Source organism: Mauremys reevesii, linkage group 10 (genome assembly GCF_016161935.1).
Source record: "Mauremys reevesii isolate NIE-2019 linkage group 10, ASM1616193v1, whole genome shotgun sequence".
Classification (NCBI taxonomy): Eukaryota; Metazoa; Chordata; order Testudines; family Geoemydidae; genus Mauremys; species Mauremys reevesii.
The window spans coordinates 4500119-4519136 of NC_052632.1; the positions used below are offsets into that span (position 1 = coordinate 4500119).

General features: G+C 40.5%; 1 protein-coding gene across 8 annotated transcripts in view; it reads right to left on the reverse strand.

The window, feature by feature from the left end:
• MAP2K5 (mitogen-activated protein kinase kinase 5) overlaps positions 1-19018 on the reverse strand; it is a 191762-nt gene that overhangs the window by 113471 nt on the left and 59273 nt on the right. For all 8 annotated transcript variants that reach the window (XM_039491615.1, XM_039491614.1, XM_039491613.1 and 5 more), the window contains 3 exons: positions 16460-16499; positions 2744-2812; positions 2571-2652 (listed from right to left, as the gene is read on the reverse strand). In XM_039491615.1, coding sequence (XP_039347549.1) covers positions 2571-2652; positions 2744-2812; positions 16460-16499 — 191 coding nt within the window. The remainder of the gene's footprint in view (positions 1-2570; positions 2653-2743; positions 2813-16459; positions 16500-19018) is intronic.

Below are 19018 nucleotides of genomic sequence, written 5' to 3' on the forward strand. Positions count from 1 at the left end.
AAACATTTTTGTTGAGGAAAACACACAGTGGACAAAAATTGTGGTCAATGTTCAAAACTGGGAGCCTAAAGTTAGGCTTCTAAATCCACATGTAGGCACCTAAACAAACATGGCCTGATCTTTAACGGTGCTGAGGACTTGCATCAACTTCAATGGAATTTGTGGGTACTCTGCACTTCCAAAGAGAAGACAGAGATAATAAAAAACAATCCAACAATGTATTTCACTATCTTTATTTAGTAAAATAGCATGTTTATTACAGATGTAAAAGTGAAAAGTCTCATTTTATGTTCCCACTGATCTTGAAGATCAATTGGAAGGTGCCAGGATTAGCCAGGTCAAACAGTTCAACCTCTGCACTTCACTATTTGTAGACCTTGATTCATGTAGTTTTCTTTGCTTTCAAGTCCATCAGAGAACCAATACTACTGGGTGTGTGTTTTTACTCTGCATCCCCTTAATACATAAGTATCCCCAAACATACAGATGCCAAGTGTTGAGGTAACTTTAGAGCTCCATCTGTGATTAGCTATTCCACAAAGGAAGTACTTATTCACACACCCATCCGTGCAATTCACTGCCATAGGACACTTTTGAGACACAGTTCAATGGGATTTTTTAAAGAGGAGACTGGATACACACACGTCTTTATAAACAACTTATAAACAACTTCCAAGACAGGAAGGCTGGTCAAAAATGGTCACTAGGGGTTAAAAAGTGTCATGCTTAAGGGCTATTCACTTGCAGGGTCTAGGAGGTAAACGTTTCCATCCTCATCTGCAGCCCTACACATCCATAAGAAAGTTTTGAACAAAAGCTTTGACAAGGTCCCATTATGTGAGTTTTGTTCTTCCTTTACATTATTATTTACAGCTCATTGCCAGAGGGAATGCACACTGCATTAGATGGACCAGAGTTCTTTTCCAATATGATTCCAAGTAACTTTTTCATGGTCAGTAAATACCAGTGCTGTGCAACATTATGAAAGATACACATCTTAAAGGGTTAACTGTCCTTATACAAGAACTCAGAACAGCAAACATTTACAAATAGGTACTTCTGTCACTTTTTAATTGCATTTGAATTTGCCCGATCACTTACAGACCCTGATTGTCAGACTGCAAGTATATGCACATTGTAGCATTTCCAAATATTTCCCTACTTGGTATGCCCACCACGTGACATGCAAATGTAAATACCAATTTTTACACAAGTTTCCAGCAGCCTGGTCTCAACCTCTGAGTACGTTAATGAGAACCCAAATATTGAAAATCAAACCCATTGGTCAATGTTTGTATAGTTCAAGAACATCAATGAACGTCACATCTGGGTTTTGTTGAATTTATATATATTATATATATAAATTCAACAAAACCCAGATGTGATTTCTCATGAGCCATTTATATATATATAAAACTTAGCATTTATAGAAGATCAGAGCCACAACTCATGTATGTAAATGGGTTGCAATGAACTTCAGAACAGCAAAGGGAAGAGCAAAAAAGAATGATCATATCTAGACTGTAAAACAGATTATTGTAATGAGCAGAAATATATAAAAAACTTTATTTGCGATCCTCAATGAAGAAAGAAAAGAAGGTAGCCAACAATGGTCATTGACACACATCTGTTTTACGTAAACGTCCTATGCGAGAGCCATCTTTGCAGGACTATTTATATTATAAATTACTTGTAAAACTTCTGTGTCTTCATATCCGACTCAACTGCACCTTAGTAAAAAACCTAGCTATGCCACTAAATGCTGGCTCATGAGAAATTCGTAGCGTATCATGGATTATTGCTTCAGCGACATAATGACAACATAAAACTAAGACTAGAATGTTGGAAAATGTTTGAGTTTTCATGCGCTAGACACTGGAAGACTGCATCTGTCATGCAAGAGAGACTCTCAGACTTGATAGACAGAGGATAGCAATGATTATAAATTGCTTTAATAAAATTACTTTGCTTGTTGAAAGTGCCTTTTATCCAAGGATCTCAAAGCACAAAATTTCAATGTAAAAGTGCTAATAAATCCCCAGAATGACAGTGGAACCAGATCACAGGTTAGGGAGTACTACAGGCCTGAAAGAGATTCATACTGGAAAAAATAAGGGTACACTCCCAAGGAAACTGAGTGCAGCAGAGCTAAACAGCTGTGTTGGAAAATAATTCGTTATCTTGCAATTAAGAACCAATTTTCACTGAAAACACACAGGACATTGGGTTAATAGATTTCTTTAAAAGAAAATCTGTTTTGGCTATTGAAACATTAAAAGAAAAGAACAGCTGTTTTGTCACTGAAGACAGATTGCATGGAAGAATCAAATATCAAAACACAGATTAAACTAGCATTTATTATTGTTCTATTTAAATTTTCAATAAAAGTAAATGAAATTACATTCAGAAAAATATTATGTATAATGAAATATTTAATGTAAAGTGGTAATTCTAACATCCTTTTAAAAATGATCATATTCTCCTATACATTGGAAGTATACATCTTTAAATGTTTTATCAATTACATTTTTTTTTTTTACAATTAAGAGTACACAAAATACTCAACTCACCATCCATGAATTCTGTACACAGTGAAATTCTGTTTTCTACAAAAAAAGCGCCATAAAATCCTATGATATAAGATGAGTCACACTGTAAAAAGAAAAAAGAAGCCTATTAAAAAATCCTCTGCATAAAGACTATAGACCATCATAATTAGAAGTAAGTGTTATAAAAAGAATACCTTATAAAGGATTTCTAATTCCGACATAATCTGCTTTTGGAGTTCCAGTGTAATATCTAAAGGTATGAGCTAAAAATATAAACATGAGAAACATTATCTGTTCTGAAATAAAATACAAGTAAATTATATAGAATTAAAATCAACTGCATATTTTGATAGTCTGTATGTGAAAGAGAATGTGGGAGCCAGAAATGGCAGAGAAAGGAAACTGGAGGCCAAAGGACAGAATTAGTCACAGGTTAAACTGACTAAATTTGGCCACACACGTTCCCTAAGGATTAGGAGGAAGACTTTACCCTAACAGTATTAGGCAGCACCGCCTAACACAGTGGTTCTCAAACTTTTGTACTGGTGACCCCTTTCACACAGCAAGACTCTGAGTGTGACCCCCACCTTATAAAAAAGAGAGTTTTTAATTTATATTAAACACTATTATAAATGCTGGAGGCGAAGAAGGGTCTGGGGTGGAGGATGACAGCTGGTGACCCCCATGTAACAACCTCCTGACCCCCAAGAGGTCATGACCCCTAATTTGAAAACCCCTGACTTAACACTTTGCACTTATAAAGACATCTTTAACTCAAGGATACTACGGCACTTTTATACATATTCAACCACACCTAAAAGATACTATCCTCATTTTACAGACAGGGAAGCTTGAGCACAGAAAGATAACATAAATCAAGTCTGTGGTAGGTGCGTAGACAGAGTTCAGATCAACTGATTTCCAGCTCTGGTGTGAGCATTTTTCAACTGCAGCTGGCCATAAAACACCTAAAACTCTGGGACCCTGATAAACTTTGCAGAATGTAGCCAAGACACTTTACGCATTCTAAGGAAGTGCTGTAGCATTTGAACGAATTCTCAGTGTGGGTACCACTGCAGGAGCACATGCGCCCCATGCACAGCAGGTCCAAGTATTTTGAATAGTGGCGTATGTCATGGGCCGTGCATGTGTTCTGTGCCTTCTTGTGCTCCAGTACAAAGGATAAGGGGCAATGACTCTCCCTCAAGTCCTTCACAGTCTGAAGACCATGCTGCTGAGGACTACAAAAAGCAGGGATGGAGGACAGGTCATGGGATCTGCACTGACTACAACATCTCAAAGAACCACAGTTACCACTGTCTCCAAGTATGTGTCAGCATGGATCCCACTGCACAGGACTGGCAAACTGTACTCCTTCTGGACGGTGAGAATGAGGCACACCGGCTGCATTAGTCAGCTAGCAATTGAAGTACAGCTCTCTCAAATCTGGCATGAGTACTAACCACCACGACAAGGGTGTAAAGTTTGACCAATATCAATGGCTTGCTCCATATTGCTGCTTTGCAAATCTCAGATACTTGTACGTTTCTGAAGCAGGCCAAAGACACTGCATATGCCCTGGTGGAGCATGCCCTGATGTCTGGAGGGAGAGGCTCGCCACCTAACTGATAACAGGAGATGCACTAAGTGATCTACTTATAGATTTTCGCTGATGAGATGCAAAAAGAACAGGAGTACTTGTGGCACCAGAGACTAACAAATTTATTTGGGCATAAGCTTTCGTGGGCTAAAACCCACTTCATAGGATGCATATAGTGGAAAATACAGCAGGAAGATATATATGCACAGGGAACATGAAAAAATGGTGTTGCCATACCAGCTACAATGAGACTAATCAATTAAGGTGGGCTATTATCAGCAGGAGAAAAAAAACTTTTGTAGTGATAATCAGGATGGCCATTTCCAACAGTTGACAAGAAGGTGTGAGTAACAGTAGGGGGAAAATAGCAAGGGGATACAGCCAAAAAAACATGAGGAGAAAGATTAAACATCTTGGTCTTGTGACAATAGAGCAAGGTTCTGGAAATGTCCAAGGTAGCTTCTTCTCTTCTGGCACTGAATGTCGCTTTAGGGAGAAAATGGGTAAGTTAATTGACTACTTCAGGTGAAACTCCAAGACAACCTTAGGGATGAATTTAGTGTGTGGTCTCAGAACCATCTTGTCCCTGTGAAAGATGCATAGGGAAGTCTGGCCATAATGGCCTGGAGCTTGCAGACCCTCCACACTGAGGTGATGAAAACCAGAAAGACTGTCATAAGGGTAAAGTGATTAATCACACAATCCAATAATGGCTCAAACAGAGACTCCATAAACCTTAGGACAGGGGTGGCCAACCTGAGGCTCTGAAGCCACATGTGGCTCTTCAGAAGTTAATATGTGGCTCTTTGTATAGGCACTGACTCCAGGGCTGGTGCTACAGGCACCAACTTTCCAATGTGCTGGGGGGTGCTCACTACTCAGCCCCTGGCTCTGCCACAGGCCCTCCCCCCACTCCACCCCTTCATGCTCCCTCCCCTGAGCCTACCATGCCCTCACTCCTCCCTCTTCCCCCAAGAGCCTCCTGCATGCCACAAAACAGCTCATCAGGCGGTGCGGGAAGCTGCTGATGTATTACTGTGGCTCTTTGGCAATGTACATTGGTAAATTCTGGCTCCTTCTCAGGCTCAGACTGGCCACCTGTGTTAGGAGGACAATGTTGACATTCCATGTAGAAGGCAGGTCTCTAACAGGTGGGTAAGTAAGCAGGAAGTCCTTGAGGAATCTCAATACTGTTGGATGTGAGAATACGAGTATGACTGTATTGGAGCTAGCATGCCGAAATAGCTGCAAGATGGAATTTGCAAGGACTATGTGCAAATGCAGCTTGTAGTTGAGTATCCTGAGTTTCAGAGCCTCTGCTCTGTTGGAGTGCTCATATGGAGATTCATTTCCATTCGGAGGAGTGAATCTTTAATAGATGGTTTCTTGCTCTGTATGAGGATTTCTTGAATTTGTTGAGAACAATCTGTCAGCAATGTTCAATCAGCCAACATCCACACCGTCAGGTGCATGGTTTGAGTGCAATATCTGGCAGTGGTTCTCAGATATTACATCTGGGCAGAATGGGAGATGGATGGGAGGCTGAATAAACATGGGCAAAAGATCAGAGCCAAAACTGCTGCAGTCAGAAAGGAGCTTTTAGGATCAACTGTCTGATTTTTGATATCACCCTGGAGAACAGGGGAGTCACAGGAGAGATGCCCGGTGATTGCCATCGCAGGAAGATGTCTGGCAAAAAACACAGGCTTATGCCTCCTCTGGAGCAGAAGTATGGGCACTTGCAAATGTCTTCTGAAGCAAACAATTCTATCATGGGAATACCCCACTGGCAAAATATGGGTGCTGTGATGGACATCTGCCGTCACCACCTGTGGTTGGTTACCATATGCTGGCTTGAAAAGTCTGTCAGGTTGTTGCTGGTTCCTGGAAGAAGTAGAGCCAATAGGGGTTGCCCCTGGTGAGGACACCAAGTGCATAGTCTAATGGCTTCCCAGCATGAAGGGGAAAAGCGAGTGCCTCCTTGCTTGTATATGCAGTACATTCAGGATGTGTTGTCTGTCCAGTTCTACGACAATGCAGGCCACTGGATGACCCTCTGCTCCAGGATGTTCAGATGCAGCTTCAAATCATCCTGAGACCAGGTCCCCTGCATCTGCAGATGATCCAGAGGGGCACCCTAACCTGCCTCTGAAGTGTCTGTGATGAGCGTCATCATCAGGGAGTGGGGTCAAGAAGGGAAGTCCCTTCCAGACATACTCTGGCTCCAACCTCCACGTGTAGTCCTGCAGGACCTGTGGCAACATCCCAGACAAAAACATTTTCATCTTTGATTCACCGAAAATGCTGGAAAAAAAAACTGGTTTCAGTTTGACACAAATTAATTTTTTTATTATTTTTCAGAACTGCCAACAAATCGAAAAAAACAGTTATTCTCCCAACTCTAGCTGGTGCTGCTTCTCTACCCGCGTTTCAGTGAGTGTTATTATGGCTGGCATCTGCCACATGGCTCAGGTCCATCAGTTCCCCATTTATGGGGAGCACAATTCTGGCTGCCCCAGGAGCTGTCAAAATATCAAAAGGCTTATAAGCTTTCTCTGATATGCAATAGGAAGTCTCTATTGCCTGAATCTTAGCAATTCTCATAAGGAGTCACCTGGCACCAGATATAGTGCCAAAGACATGCCTCATTGGGCAATGAGGATGACTGGCCCTTTGGTGGCAAAACAGGATGCTGTTGTAGTTGTTCTGCCCCCATGTGTTTTTTTCCTGGAAGTCTGGCATAGGTGGTCTGTCCAGAGAAGTTGATGGACAGAACGATCTCTTCCTCTTTCTTGAATGTTGTGTAGCACTGGTGGAGTCAGCTTTGGTGCCAGAGGTGTCGGTGCCATTGCCAGGTCTTGTCTCGATACCAGGTCTTGTCTCGATGCTGATTTTGGGGGTTGCTTGATAAAACTGGCTTGTTCACGATCAGCATTCTGGAGCTAGTCTCCTCGGGACCTGAAGAAATCTTCGAATATTGCCCCAGGAGATGAAGCTTCAGCCACAGGTCTCACAACCGACGCATTCTTGGGGAGAATGAAAGGCATTGTATATGCTCAGTGCATCGGACGCTCCTAAGCAGAAGAGGCACCGCTATTCCCATCTTTCAGTGAAATTAGTCCATTGCAAAAGGGACAGGACTTGAACCCCACAGGTTTCAAATCTGCCACACTGAGTGGGAGTGTACAGGGGGTCTGACATGTGAACATTCAGTCAGATGGGTTGATATAATTCACAGAAGTCATATGTCAATGGATCAGAAGAGTCTTGGGGCTTTTATTGAAGAGTTTGAGAAATTTAGCCAAATATAGGAACTAGTGGGTCAGACACTCACCAGCTTCCTTCTTGCAACCATAGGGGGTAAGAGGGAACCAAAGGAGGTCCATGGCAGACCCACCCTTTACACCTTTGTATAGGAGCGTAAGGAGGCACAGGGTACATGCACAGCCCCCAATGACAAGGCTATTCAAAAGACTCTAACTTGTGCATGTATTTACCTACAGTGGAATCCACAATGACACATACCCCAAGAACAATACGAATTTACATTGGATGCCAAGCTTATGCCTGGAGTAACCGCCTAACAGCTGTAAAATTTAAGTTTCCCTGGCTCTTGCAAGTTCACTGAGAACTTCGTTCTTGGGTGGTTTTGGTACTAGGTTTGATCAGGAATTTAAGTAAATATGTGAACATCTGAATTAAGCTTAGAGCTGAAGATTATTTGAGAATGATTGAATATGGCTGATGTTAACACAACCAATATGTCTCCCCGACTCCCTCATTTAAAGACCATCTAGAAATTCGAGTAATACCTTGGAAGTTCTGAATAAGTAGCAGAAGCTAAGGAGTGCTTTTATGGCTCTCCGTTTTCAAACAATACAGTCAGTGCCTATGAAAGGGAGGCACTGAAAGGCATAACCATTTATGACCCATGTGGGTCTAGCCAGGTTGAAGATTTGCCACACTCATTATTTTGTAACTTTTATTGTCTTTGGAGAAATAAATAGCTATCTTCAATCTTGGGGCAGCAGCCTTTTGCACCATTGGTTAAAAAATTAGAATACTTGTTATGTAACATGAATAGGTCAGTTATATAGGCAGTTGCTCTATTTGCCTTAGTGGTGTCAAAAACAAGGAAAGAATTGTGTGAAGTTAATTTTCTTTGTGGCCTACACAGGTCAACTTACTCTCAGCTTTTGTAATTTAATTTTGTTTATTATTTTATGGGGTGTCTTAAACGTGTCATTTGAATTTAGGAGAAGAGTTGAACCTGTTATTTTATCTTTTGTATTGTGATGACAAATATTTGTGCTAATTTTGTTGAGTGTTATAGTTAATCACTAAGATGCTACACTAATACATTTGAAATTGATTGACACTAAAGGCATGTTATCCTTAGTCTTACTTTCCCCACCCATATGCTATCTTAGAGTTAGGACTACAGAGTAAAAGCAGTACTTTTGCAGAATTAACAGTACACAAATTATGTGTTGCATATACTGCTGATGAAACAAAATAAAGAGAGAGAGACCATTTCCAAAAATACATTTTATAGTATTAATGTCCGTGTAAAAGAAAAAAGCATAGTTCCGATCAAGAGTTAGCTTTAGGGTTGTTTATAAAAGCTCTCACTAAACTAAATTGTAACTGTAATATAGGGCTGCCAAGAAACATTTAACACACTTCTCTAGATCAATAGTCATTTGCCAGCAATATTCACTTACATTTTTCAGTCTGAAAAACTTAAAATAATTTGCTGGAACACTGAAGCAGTTTTACCCATTAACATATTAATTTAGTTTAATCCTACTTCAAATATATAAAGATTAATTTTCTTTTATTACATACCAAGGGCAATAAAAAGTCTCCCTGCTCTCTTCACTGAAGCTTTCACTGACCTAAACACTGACTAGTTAGCATGGTTGGTTTCAAACTCAACACCAGTATCCACTCACCCAAAACCTGGCATCCTATTGTTTTGAATTAAACTATAATTACATACAGACTCTGCATTATAATGTTAAAGATGACCTGCAAAGGGATAACCCTACAACTTCTGTATGTACTTCATCCCCATATACTCCAAACAAATAAATGATGAATGGGGAACCTAAAACAAAAAGAGTTACAAAAGTCACATGCCAGCTCTGCTGTGACAGTCCAGAAGGCATCGCCAGGAAACACTAGATTAGGCAGCCAATACATAGGGGCCACAGTAAATGTTGCATTTTCCACATTATTAGAGAGGCTACTTTTAACTGTATTCAAACACGTATAACTGGCTGTTTTGACCAGCACGGTTCCATTGTGTCTGAGCTGGAGCTGGTTGGCATGACTTTAGAAAACCTAAAGAGGAACATATGTTTAACCATAATTTATCATCTGAATAACACCATTCTATTTAGGGCTTTCAGCACTGTAATTGGGCCAAATGTGGGGAAAAAAAGGCTGCATGTCCTCCCCTAAATCCGAACATAGAATCGGAACAACAGAAGATTAGGGTTGGAAGAGATCTCAGGAGGTCATCTAGTCCAATCCCTTGCTCAAAGCAGGACTAACCCCAACTAAATCATCCCAGCCAGGGCTTTGTCAAGACTGACCTTAAAAATCTCTAAGGATGAAGATTCCACCACCTCCCTAGGTAACCCATTCCAGTGCTTCACCACCCTCCTAGTGAAATAGTTTTTCCTAATATCCAACCTAGACCTCCCCCACTGCAACTTGAGATCATTACTTGTTGTTCTGTCATCTGGTACCACTGAAAACAGTCTAGATCCATCCTCTTTGGAACCCGCCCCCCACCTCCAATTTGTTCACATCCTTTCTGTAGTGGGGGGCCCAAAACTGGACACAATACTCCAGATTGGGCCTCACCAGCATTGAATAGAGGGGAATAATCACATCCCTCGATCTGCTGGCAATGCTCCTACTAATGCAGCCCAATATGCCACTAGCCTTCTTGGCAACAAGGGCACACTGTTGATTCATATCCAGCTTCTCATCCAGTGTAATCCCCAGGTCCGTTTCTTAAGAACTGCGCCTCAACCAGTCGGTCTCCAGCCTGTAGCAGTGTATGGGATTCTTCCATCCTAAGTGCAGGACTCTGCACTTGTCCTTGTTGAACCTCATCAGATTTCTTTTGGCTCAATCCTCCAATTTGTCTAGGTCACTCTGGACACTATCTCTACGCTCCAGCGTATCTACCTCTCCCCCAGCTTAGTGTCATCTGCAAACTTGCTCAGGGTGCAATCCATCCCATCATCCACACCATTAATGAAGATGTTGAACAAAACCAGCCCCAGGACTGACCCCTGGGGCACTCCGCTTGATACCGGCTGCCAACTAGACATGGAGCCATTGATCACTACCCATTGAGCCCGACGATCTAGGCAGCTTTCTATCCACTTTATAGTCCATTCATCCAATCCATACTTTTTTAACTTGCTGGCAAGAATATTGTGGGAGACTGTATCAAAAGCTTTGCTAAAGTCAAGGTATATCAGGTCGACCGCTTTCCCCATATCCACAGAGCCAGTTATCTCATCATAGAAGGCAATCAGGTTGGTCAGGCATGACTTGCCCTTGGTGAATCCATGTTGACCGTTCCTGATCACCTTCCTCTCCTCCAAGTGCTTCAAAATGGATTCCTCAAGGACCTGGCTCCATGATTTTTCCATGGACTGAGGTGAGTTCTGTAGTTCCCCGGATTCTCCTCCTTCCCTTTTTAAAAGATTGGCACTATATTTGCCTTTTTCCAATAGTCCAAAACCTCCCCCAATCGCCACAAGTTTATAAAGATAATGGCCAAAGGCTCTGCAATCACGGCAGCCATCAGTTCCCTGAAAGAGTCAAAGTCTGCTTTTCTCAAGTCCAGGGTCCGTATTCTGCTGCTCTCCTTTCTGCCTTTTGTCAGGATCTTCAACTCAACCACCTCATGCTTTCTCTTTGTCTTTGCTTTCTCTTTGTCTGTGCTCATGCTCCTTTTGTGCATAGTTCCCTTGCAACAACTAGGTTTTGTTTGCAGATAGCAAATTTGAAGGTGGCAGAGGTCTATGTGAGATGGGACACTGCTTAATACACCAAGAGGACATAATTTCCCATGCCCATTACTACTGACACACAAGCAAAATAAATAAGGATCTGGCAGCACCCTTCACAACTGCAATGTACCTGGCTTGAATGAGCTGAAAGAAAATGAAATTTAAACTCTACACACAGCCAATAAACCCTGCAGCAGCTCTGAAAGGACTGGTGTGGCGAAGAAAGGAAAAATTGTGACCTGCTCCTTTGGGACATATTGAGAGCAGAAAGAGAGGTTAAATTAATCAAGTATAAATTAACTCGCTGTGAATTTACTCAGCACCATTCTTCACATATAGGAGCAGAACGGTTCAACTGATTTCACGGAAACAGTTGTGCGTTAATCCTTAATATGTGGCAGGGTTGGCAATTTCCTGGGGAAAACCAGTTTAGGACAGGTCTCTGGTAATTACCAGCTTAAGCCTGGTTTAAACTGGAAAACTGGGGGAAACAATTGCATCAACATCTAGCAAGTTCATCAAGCACAGAAAGCATCTTTTCAACTTTTGGATACATCCATTCAAACTTGAGGAATCGGCTCGATCTAGCCACTATATCAAGTTGGTCTTCTGCTGCAGAATGCTACACGGCCAAACAGACTTGGACTGGTATCTGCAACTGCATGCTTCTGACTGCTTATTGCTTCATGCACACTACTCTCCATTACTGTCATTTTCATATAATCAAGTGTTTTCAACTTTTTCAATATATAATATTGAAAACTAAAATTAGTCATAACATGTATATCTTCTTGAGAAAATATCAAACAAAAACGTATACAAACATCACAATAGTCAGTATTATAATTACATATATTAGTATTATGCCCACTGCAGTTTTACTTTTTAATTCGTATAACCTTTAAATTAATACACAAATTTACTGTCATATGTAACCACAAGTTGAATAAGTAACTAAAATGAAGTGTAATGTGGTGTGCATTAACAAAACAGCTTTTAAACACAGAAAACGCCTTAAACTGGGACTAACTAATTTTTCCCAAGGCAGAAAAAAACATGATTTAACACCATGCCATTCCTGACAAATGGGGAAAAACTCAGGTGCTAATTGCAACTATCTACCTTCTAGAAAAGCCAAAGCCAGAGTGGGAATGGTGGATCACAAGTGTCTGACCCAACTGCGGCTCTCCCAAAATTAGCAGATGATGATCCACAAGTGGAGCTATAGAGGAGAGTTCTGGGAAGGAGGCATTTTATTTAATGACATACCTATGATGCTTAACAGTGGAGTATCGGAGCAGCTCATAAGCATTAATAAATTCTGCCTCATGCCACTCCATGGTAGGAAAGTAGTAGTATTCCCATTTTGCAGATGAGAAACTGAGGCACAGAATGGTTCTATGAACACACACACACACAGGGAAAGGAACTGGAACACTGAATTCAGGGAGAAAGAACCAGGAAACAAATAAGAAGAGGGAGCAAAAGGCAGAAATGCAACACACACACACCCTCACTCTACCTGAAGCCCGTCTACACTGCAGTTTTACAGCCCTGCACCCAAGCCAGCTAACATGGGCCAGCCACGGGTGTTGAACTGCAGTGTAGACATACCTTAAGTGAGTTACCTAAGGTCACACAGCTACTCTGTGTAATATCTGCATTGAACCTAGATCTCTTGTCTACTAGTCTTGGACTTTGAACCACACCACGCTCCTTCCCTCCGGACAGAATGACAGAATGCCCCAATAATGACAGTAGTATTAAGAATATCAACTCCCCTGCTTAAAATAAAGCAATCTATAAACATGCTAAGCAGTGTAAAACATATGAGAATTTGAATACTTAACATTTCCAATAGGAAGGGTTAAATCCAAGAGAAATACCTGTGCACATTTCCTCTGCTCTCCACTACACCTCCAGGACAAATAAGGATGAGTTGTCAAGTTAAATACAAGCAGTCAAGTGACTGAATTATAATTTACTCTGTGCTCAATTTAAATTAGTGTGAGGCTATTAAAATATCCAGTATAAATACGGCAATTCATCACAAGCTGTCATGGATGACTTCATCTATTTGCTGGAGTGGCATACGTTCCACTAAAGGGAACGAGAGCAAAATCACAGGTCAAATTAAGCTGCTATTCTGTTTTAATTCACTTATTTAATCTGTGGCGACATAATTGTCTTTTACAGTATGTACAACTCAAAGGAAATTTGGGAGTATTATAGTCAGTATACAAATGATTAATCAAATGGTCCATTTAAATGCTAGTTTAAGAGCAGCAAATACTAAAGCAGCTGAAGAATGGCAGTCAGCCACAATACACACAATGCTAGGATTTTTCATCCACTTTTAGATGGATTTTTTCCCCAATTAGAAAATAAGTAATATTAGGAAATCTATTAAATCCTCCATGCATTATCTAGCTGAAAAGTTTTTATGGAAAACTCTAATGGTGTAGAGGGCTTCAGTTCTCTCAAACATGTATTTTTTTTCTGCTCAGTCTACTTGCAATTTTCAAGTCTATCCATCAGGACAAAGCATCTAATCAACAGGTTTCACAAGTGTTAACCTGGGTTGTCAAATCATTATGTAATATTTACATTTAACAGAAATATACTCATGTAAGAATAACTTTACACATTTGTAGCCCTTTCCATTCAGAGATGACAGTGTCCTCTATTATTTGTCTGCTTTACACTGATCAATCCTCACAACATTTTTATCAGGACAAAGGTCTTAACATCATTTTTTAGATGGGGAAACTGAGTCAGGGTAAGTGACTTGCTCGAGGTGACAGAGCAAATTAGTGACAAAACGGGGACAGAGATGCAGGTTTCCTGATTCCTACGTTTGCAACCATGATATTATAAACACGACAATACGCACGTCCCGCAATATAATTTTTGAAAGGGCAGAGAACACGAACATTTTAATTAATATTGATAAGGACAATCAAAGTAGTAACATTTAGCAATCAAAATCCAGGCTAACAAACCCACAAGATACTAACTAACCCTTGGAGACTGGTCAACTCCTTAGGGCTTGAGGAAAACAACCAGGTGAGGTTCTCTGGAGGGAAAGGTTTTCTTGCAAATGAAAGGTGGGGGGGGGGAGATCAGTCTCTCTTGCATGTAGTTAATCCTGACAAGCCCCTCCCTCCTCCAAGAACTGTGCCCTCACTTGCTCCACCACCTCTTGCAGACAATTTCTGACTGTTCTCATAGTGGGATAGTGGCAACATGCTTCAGGAGATCAGGCTATGGGGAAAGAAGCCTGAGTAACTTTGTGCCAGGGCTGGGATGGAGGGAGGCTCCTCTGTAAGTGGCTTGGAAGAGATCTCTCTCAAGGGAGCAGGAACATGGAAAGAGGCAGGATCCCACACAGTGAGAGATGGGGGCAGAGTTCAACAGGCAAACATTTTAGCCTTTAAAAGAGAAATAATCTTGGGGAAGAACATTTTCAGCCGCACATTTAAAAAAAAAAAAAGTCTTTTCCTGTTAAAATTCTTGTTCAGAATTACTTATACAAAACCATCCCCATGTTTGTTTATTGTGACTATGGCGAATTCTTGTCTTTTCCATTTGATTGTCACGGGTTTTGTCAATGACAAACACAATACTTGAAAATTAAAAAAAAAAAAAAGACACTTGTTCGGTGTGCATGCACAAAATTTGTTGAGTTCATCTCCTCTCTGAGTCCTGGGCTCTCATTCAGAGATTCATTAGACTTCAAACATTTCCTGCATTCAGAGAGCCAGTTGAGAAAGGGAGTCAGCAAATATTTGCTCTTCTCATGTGCACTGGAATTTTCAGAGGGTCATATAAAAATACGTAATTATGTATTTCATCTTTTTTACATGAAATACAAAAGGATTTTTTATCTGCCCCACAGAAAAAGTCAGAGGCAAAGCTGGGAAATGTTATTAAAATATACATGACTGAAAGCACAGAAAACCAGGGCCCAATCCTTGAAGCCCTCAGTGCATGGAACACATGCTGAAGTCAGTGAGCATTCCCTTATGGAGGTCTTATAGCACAGGCCCATAACCAGAAGCTCCATTTACTTCAATTCACACGAGCAAACAGTGGCCATGTTGCTTTCAGAAGCTAGGCTGCAAATGCACCCTCCCCCGCCCCCGCAAAATAAAATTCAACAATTCAGCGATGTTAGAAAAAGCATTGATTAGATATAGGATGGGAGAAAAGAGAGTCCTAATGAAAACCTTAATCAACTAAAGCAGCTGAAGAATGGCAGTCAGCCACAATACTGGCTTAATCGTACATAAATTTCTAAGTAATTTTCCCATAAATTAATTTAAGTAAACTTTTTCTTTTTTTAGTTACCTATTTAAGTTGCCAAACCATAACAAACACTAAAAGGAAAATGTCTTCCTGAACTTTTTGGACTTTTTTTAAGTTTTAGTAGTATCACAAAAACCCTATGTTTAGAGCTTGGCTGATAAGTAAAGGAGGAACTTATTTTCAAATATTTTGTTTTAAAATATAAAATTGTATTTGTTATTCAGCTCTACATATGCTGACTTGGTGCAGTGGAATCAGAAATAGTTTTCATTATTTGTTAACAGCTTTCAGTCAAACTTCAGTCCAGATTGTCACTTATTTTAATAAATAATAGTAATTCAATAGTAACTTTCAGTGGAGGTTCTAAAAATGCTGACACAGGGAAATCCACGCTTAGATACAAATGATCAAAGGAAAATTTAGGAAGACTATGAAGAAAATTTTCAGAACAGCAAGATCTCTTAGAAAGCACAATAATCTCCCAAGGGAAATAATCATCTCACAAAGCACATGAGAATATACTCTACAGAATGCTTCTGCATCAGCAGAGGAACAAATAGGATGACCTAGGAGACCTTTCTACCACTTATTTCTGTAATTCTAGGATTCAGGTGGTAAAGCAGAATCATTGCCAACTGGTTTTTATCCCCATGGTACACCACAGCTATTCTCAGGTTTACCCACTTAACCTAAATGGGGGCGGGGGGAAATGTAGTGGTGCCTGAAGCACAATGCAGAATAATCCCCTAGCTACCACCATGTGAAACCTGGTCATCTGGGAGCTCTGTGGTCATTCTGATTTGTTAGATTATGCAATGCGATTTCCCTACGTAAAGTTCTGTGGTTGTTTAATGCAATGAAGCAAATTAAGGTCTAATAATTATAAAAAGGAAGAGGAAAGAAACCAAAGTCAAGATTAAAAAACAAAACAAAACCCCCAGAAAATTACTAAAATAGCTTACCTTTACTGCCAGAATTTTTCCACTAGGGACATGATATGCTCTGCATGAGGGAAAAAATTAAATAACTTGAGAACCTGCAAAATTACCTTTATACATATACGCAACCTGTATATAACTAATTTCACATTAACACTTTTACTGGAAAACCAGTTTCCCTATAATATTTCCAAACAGCAAAGTATTTCAAGGCATCTATGTCTAAAAACAACTGAGCAGAAAAATGAATTTATGTACAATAAAACTTTGTAGATGATCCACCAGTTTCCACATGATGTTTATGCGTGTTTTGTAGATAGGCACATACATAAGGAAATTTTATACTGTATAGTAATGTGGATATGGATATGAACAGACTTGCCTTCAGAGTTTATTACAAAGTAATGCAAGTATGATATAAACCCTTGTGATGGGGCACCTGCCCCATACTAGGCTCTAAGGGGTTAATAGAGCCTTGGGAGGCTGCACAGGAGGCAGTCAATCAGAGAGGGGCTGAGAGGAGCAGCCAGTCAGGGCCAGGCTGGCCCATATAAGAAGGGCTGCAGACCACAGCTGCTTCAGTCACTTCCTGGAGCTTGAGGAGGGAGGAAGACTGACTGCCTTGCAGGCTGAAGGTAGCAAGCACCCCAGACAGAGCAGTGCTGCAGGTAGAGACCCAGGGAGCTAAAGGCAAATCCTGGCGGGCTGCAGGGATCTGCAGGCTGAGGCAAGGGCAATGAGGTGCCAAGGGCCGCAGGGACGTGTCCCAGGGAAAGAAACTGAGAGGTTGGAGGGGATGCAGCACAGGGCTGCCATCTACAGGGTCCCTGGGTCAGGAGCCAGAGTAGTGGGCAGGCCTGGGTTCCGCACCTCCTCCTACCTTGTCACTGAGAAAGTGGCCAGACAATTGGCTGCAGAAGCCACTGAGGGAAGTGGCTGGACAGTGGACTGTGATACTGTCCCCCAGAAGGGAGGAGCACAGATTGCGGCAGAGCCAGAGGGCTGTGTCACGAAAAGGACGTCGTGATCCTGGGAGTGATGTGGGTCCTTGAAGCAGCGTGACAACGGTGAGATGTCACCAGAAGAGGGAGCACTGGCTCGCAGAGCTGATTCCGGAGATGTTCAGCAGGGGGGCGCTGCAGTGGTGAGTAGCACCCCATCACAACTGTATTCATATTCTTCATATTCATATTCCATACATATTCTACATATTCACAGCACAAACTAATCCTCTCTAATCCTGCAGCTATTTTGAGAGTTAAGACAAAGGGGCACCCAATGGTGATTGATTGTTCATAGAAATCAAAAGACTAACCAGAATATTAGTTAGTGAAATCAACATTCTGCGTCTACACTATAATTAATATCTGTATTATAACAATGCATCTACACCTTAATGTCTACGTGTACTTGAAATGATTTTGCACAGTAATCCAAGAGCAGTTTGTGTCAATTTGTCTCACAAAATATTTATAATTGGCTGTTGTAAGATGAACAATATAATCCTAATCTTATCGTTCCAAGAAACTAAAAAAGTATGAGAAAAAAATTCTACATATAAATTTTGAATATAAACACAACCATTAAAGCTTTTTGCTTCAGAAATTTTAATGTCTAGTTTTGGTTTATTGTACTATGTACAATATTGTCATATATGTGGCATTAACTTTAATGAATTACAATACCGTGTAGCACTATATACCACTAGTAATTATCACTGAAGAAAACTTTAATAGTTTTGTTCCCATGCAAAATTATTCATAGTACAGGACAAGAATATCATTTACTGTTATATTTTTAATTGTTTGCATAACTTCTGTTAATGGCTTGGGAGCTTAAAAAGCTCATTTAAAACGATCTTAAATCAACAATTTATGGGATAATATTGATAAATATGTGAATAGCATAAACTTACAGGGACTGACAATATTTTACATAGTATGCATCGAAATCAGTATTATTTTAATGTCAGTTTAAGGTGCAGAACACAGGATTGTCAGACGAAGCTATAACTGAGAGACTGACAGTTGAATGCATAATAAATGAGTCAGGTGGAGTAGAAGAACTATTCTGTAACTATGGATGAACCAACAGTGGCAAAACATTTTGACTTTAAGATCAGCAGAAATGATAAGAAAATGAACAGGTTGAGATAGCATGCTTAACGTCTGTTAGTTTAATATGTACTGTGCTGGACAGTTCGGCAACTTAATTAGCTTGTCAAGAAAGCTGATCTTTTTTCCATAAGAGAGGTCTCCTGTTTCCAAGTGAATTAAAAGGGAAGACTTGATTATTTAATTATGATGCACGCTAATTCATCCGTGGAAGTTTGGGTTAAATTTCCAGCAAAGGGCAGATACCTGGTTTGGTTTACAGAGCATTGACAGTACCAATTTAACATTTAATTATCACTGAGAACTGGACCACAAAGGAGACACCATGCCCATGGGTACAGTGTGTCCCTTGACTTTTTGCAAATGGCATGCTACCTGGGAGAAAAGGAATTTGTTTACTTCAGACTGATATGGCATCTCAATTGTCTTGACCTTCCTAAACACAATAACTGTGAAGTGATTAATGAAG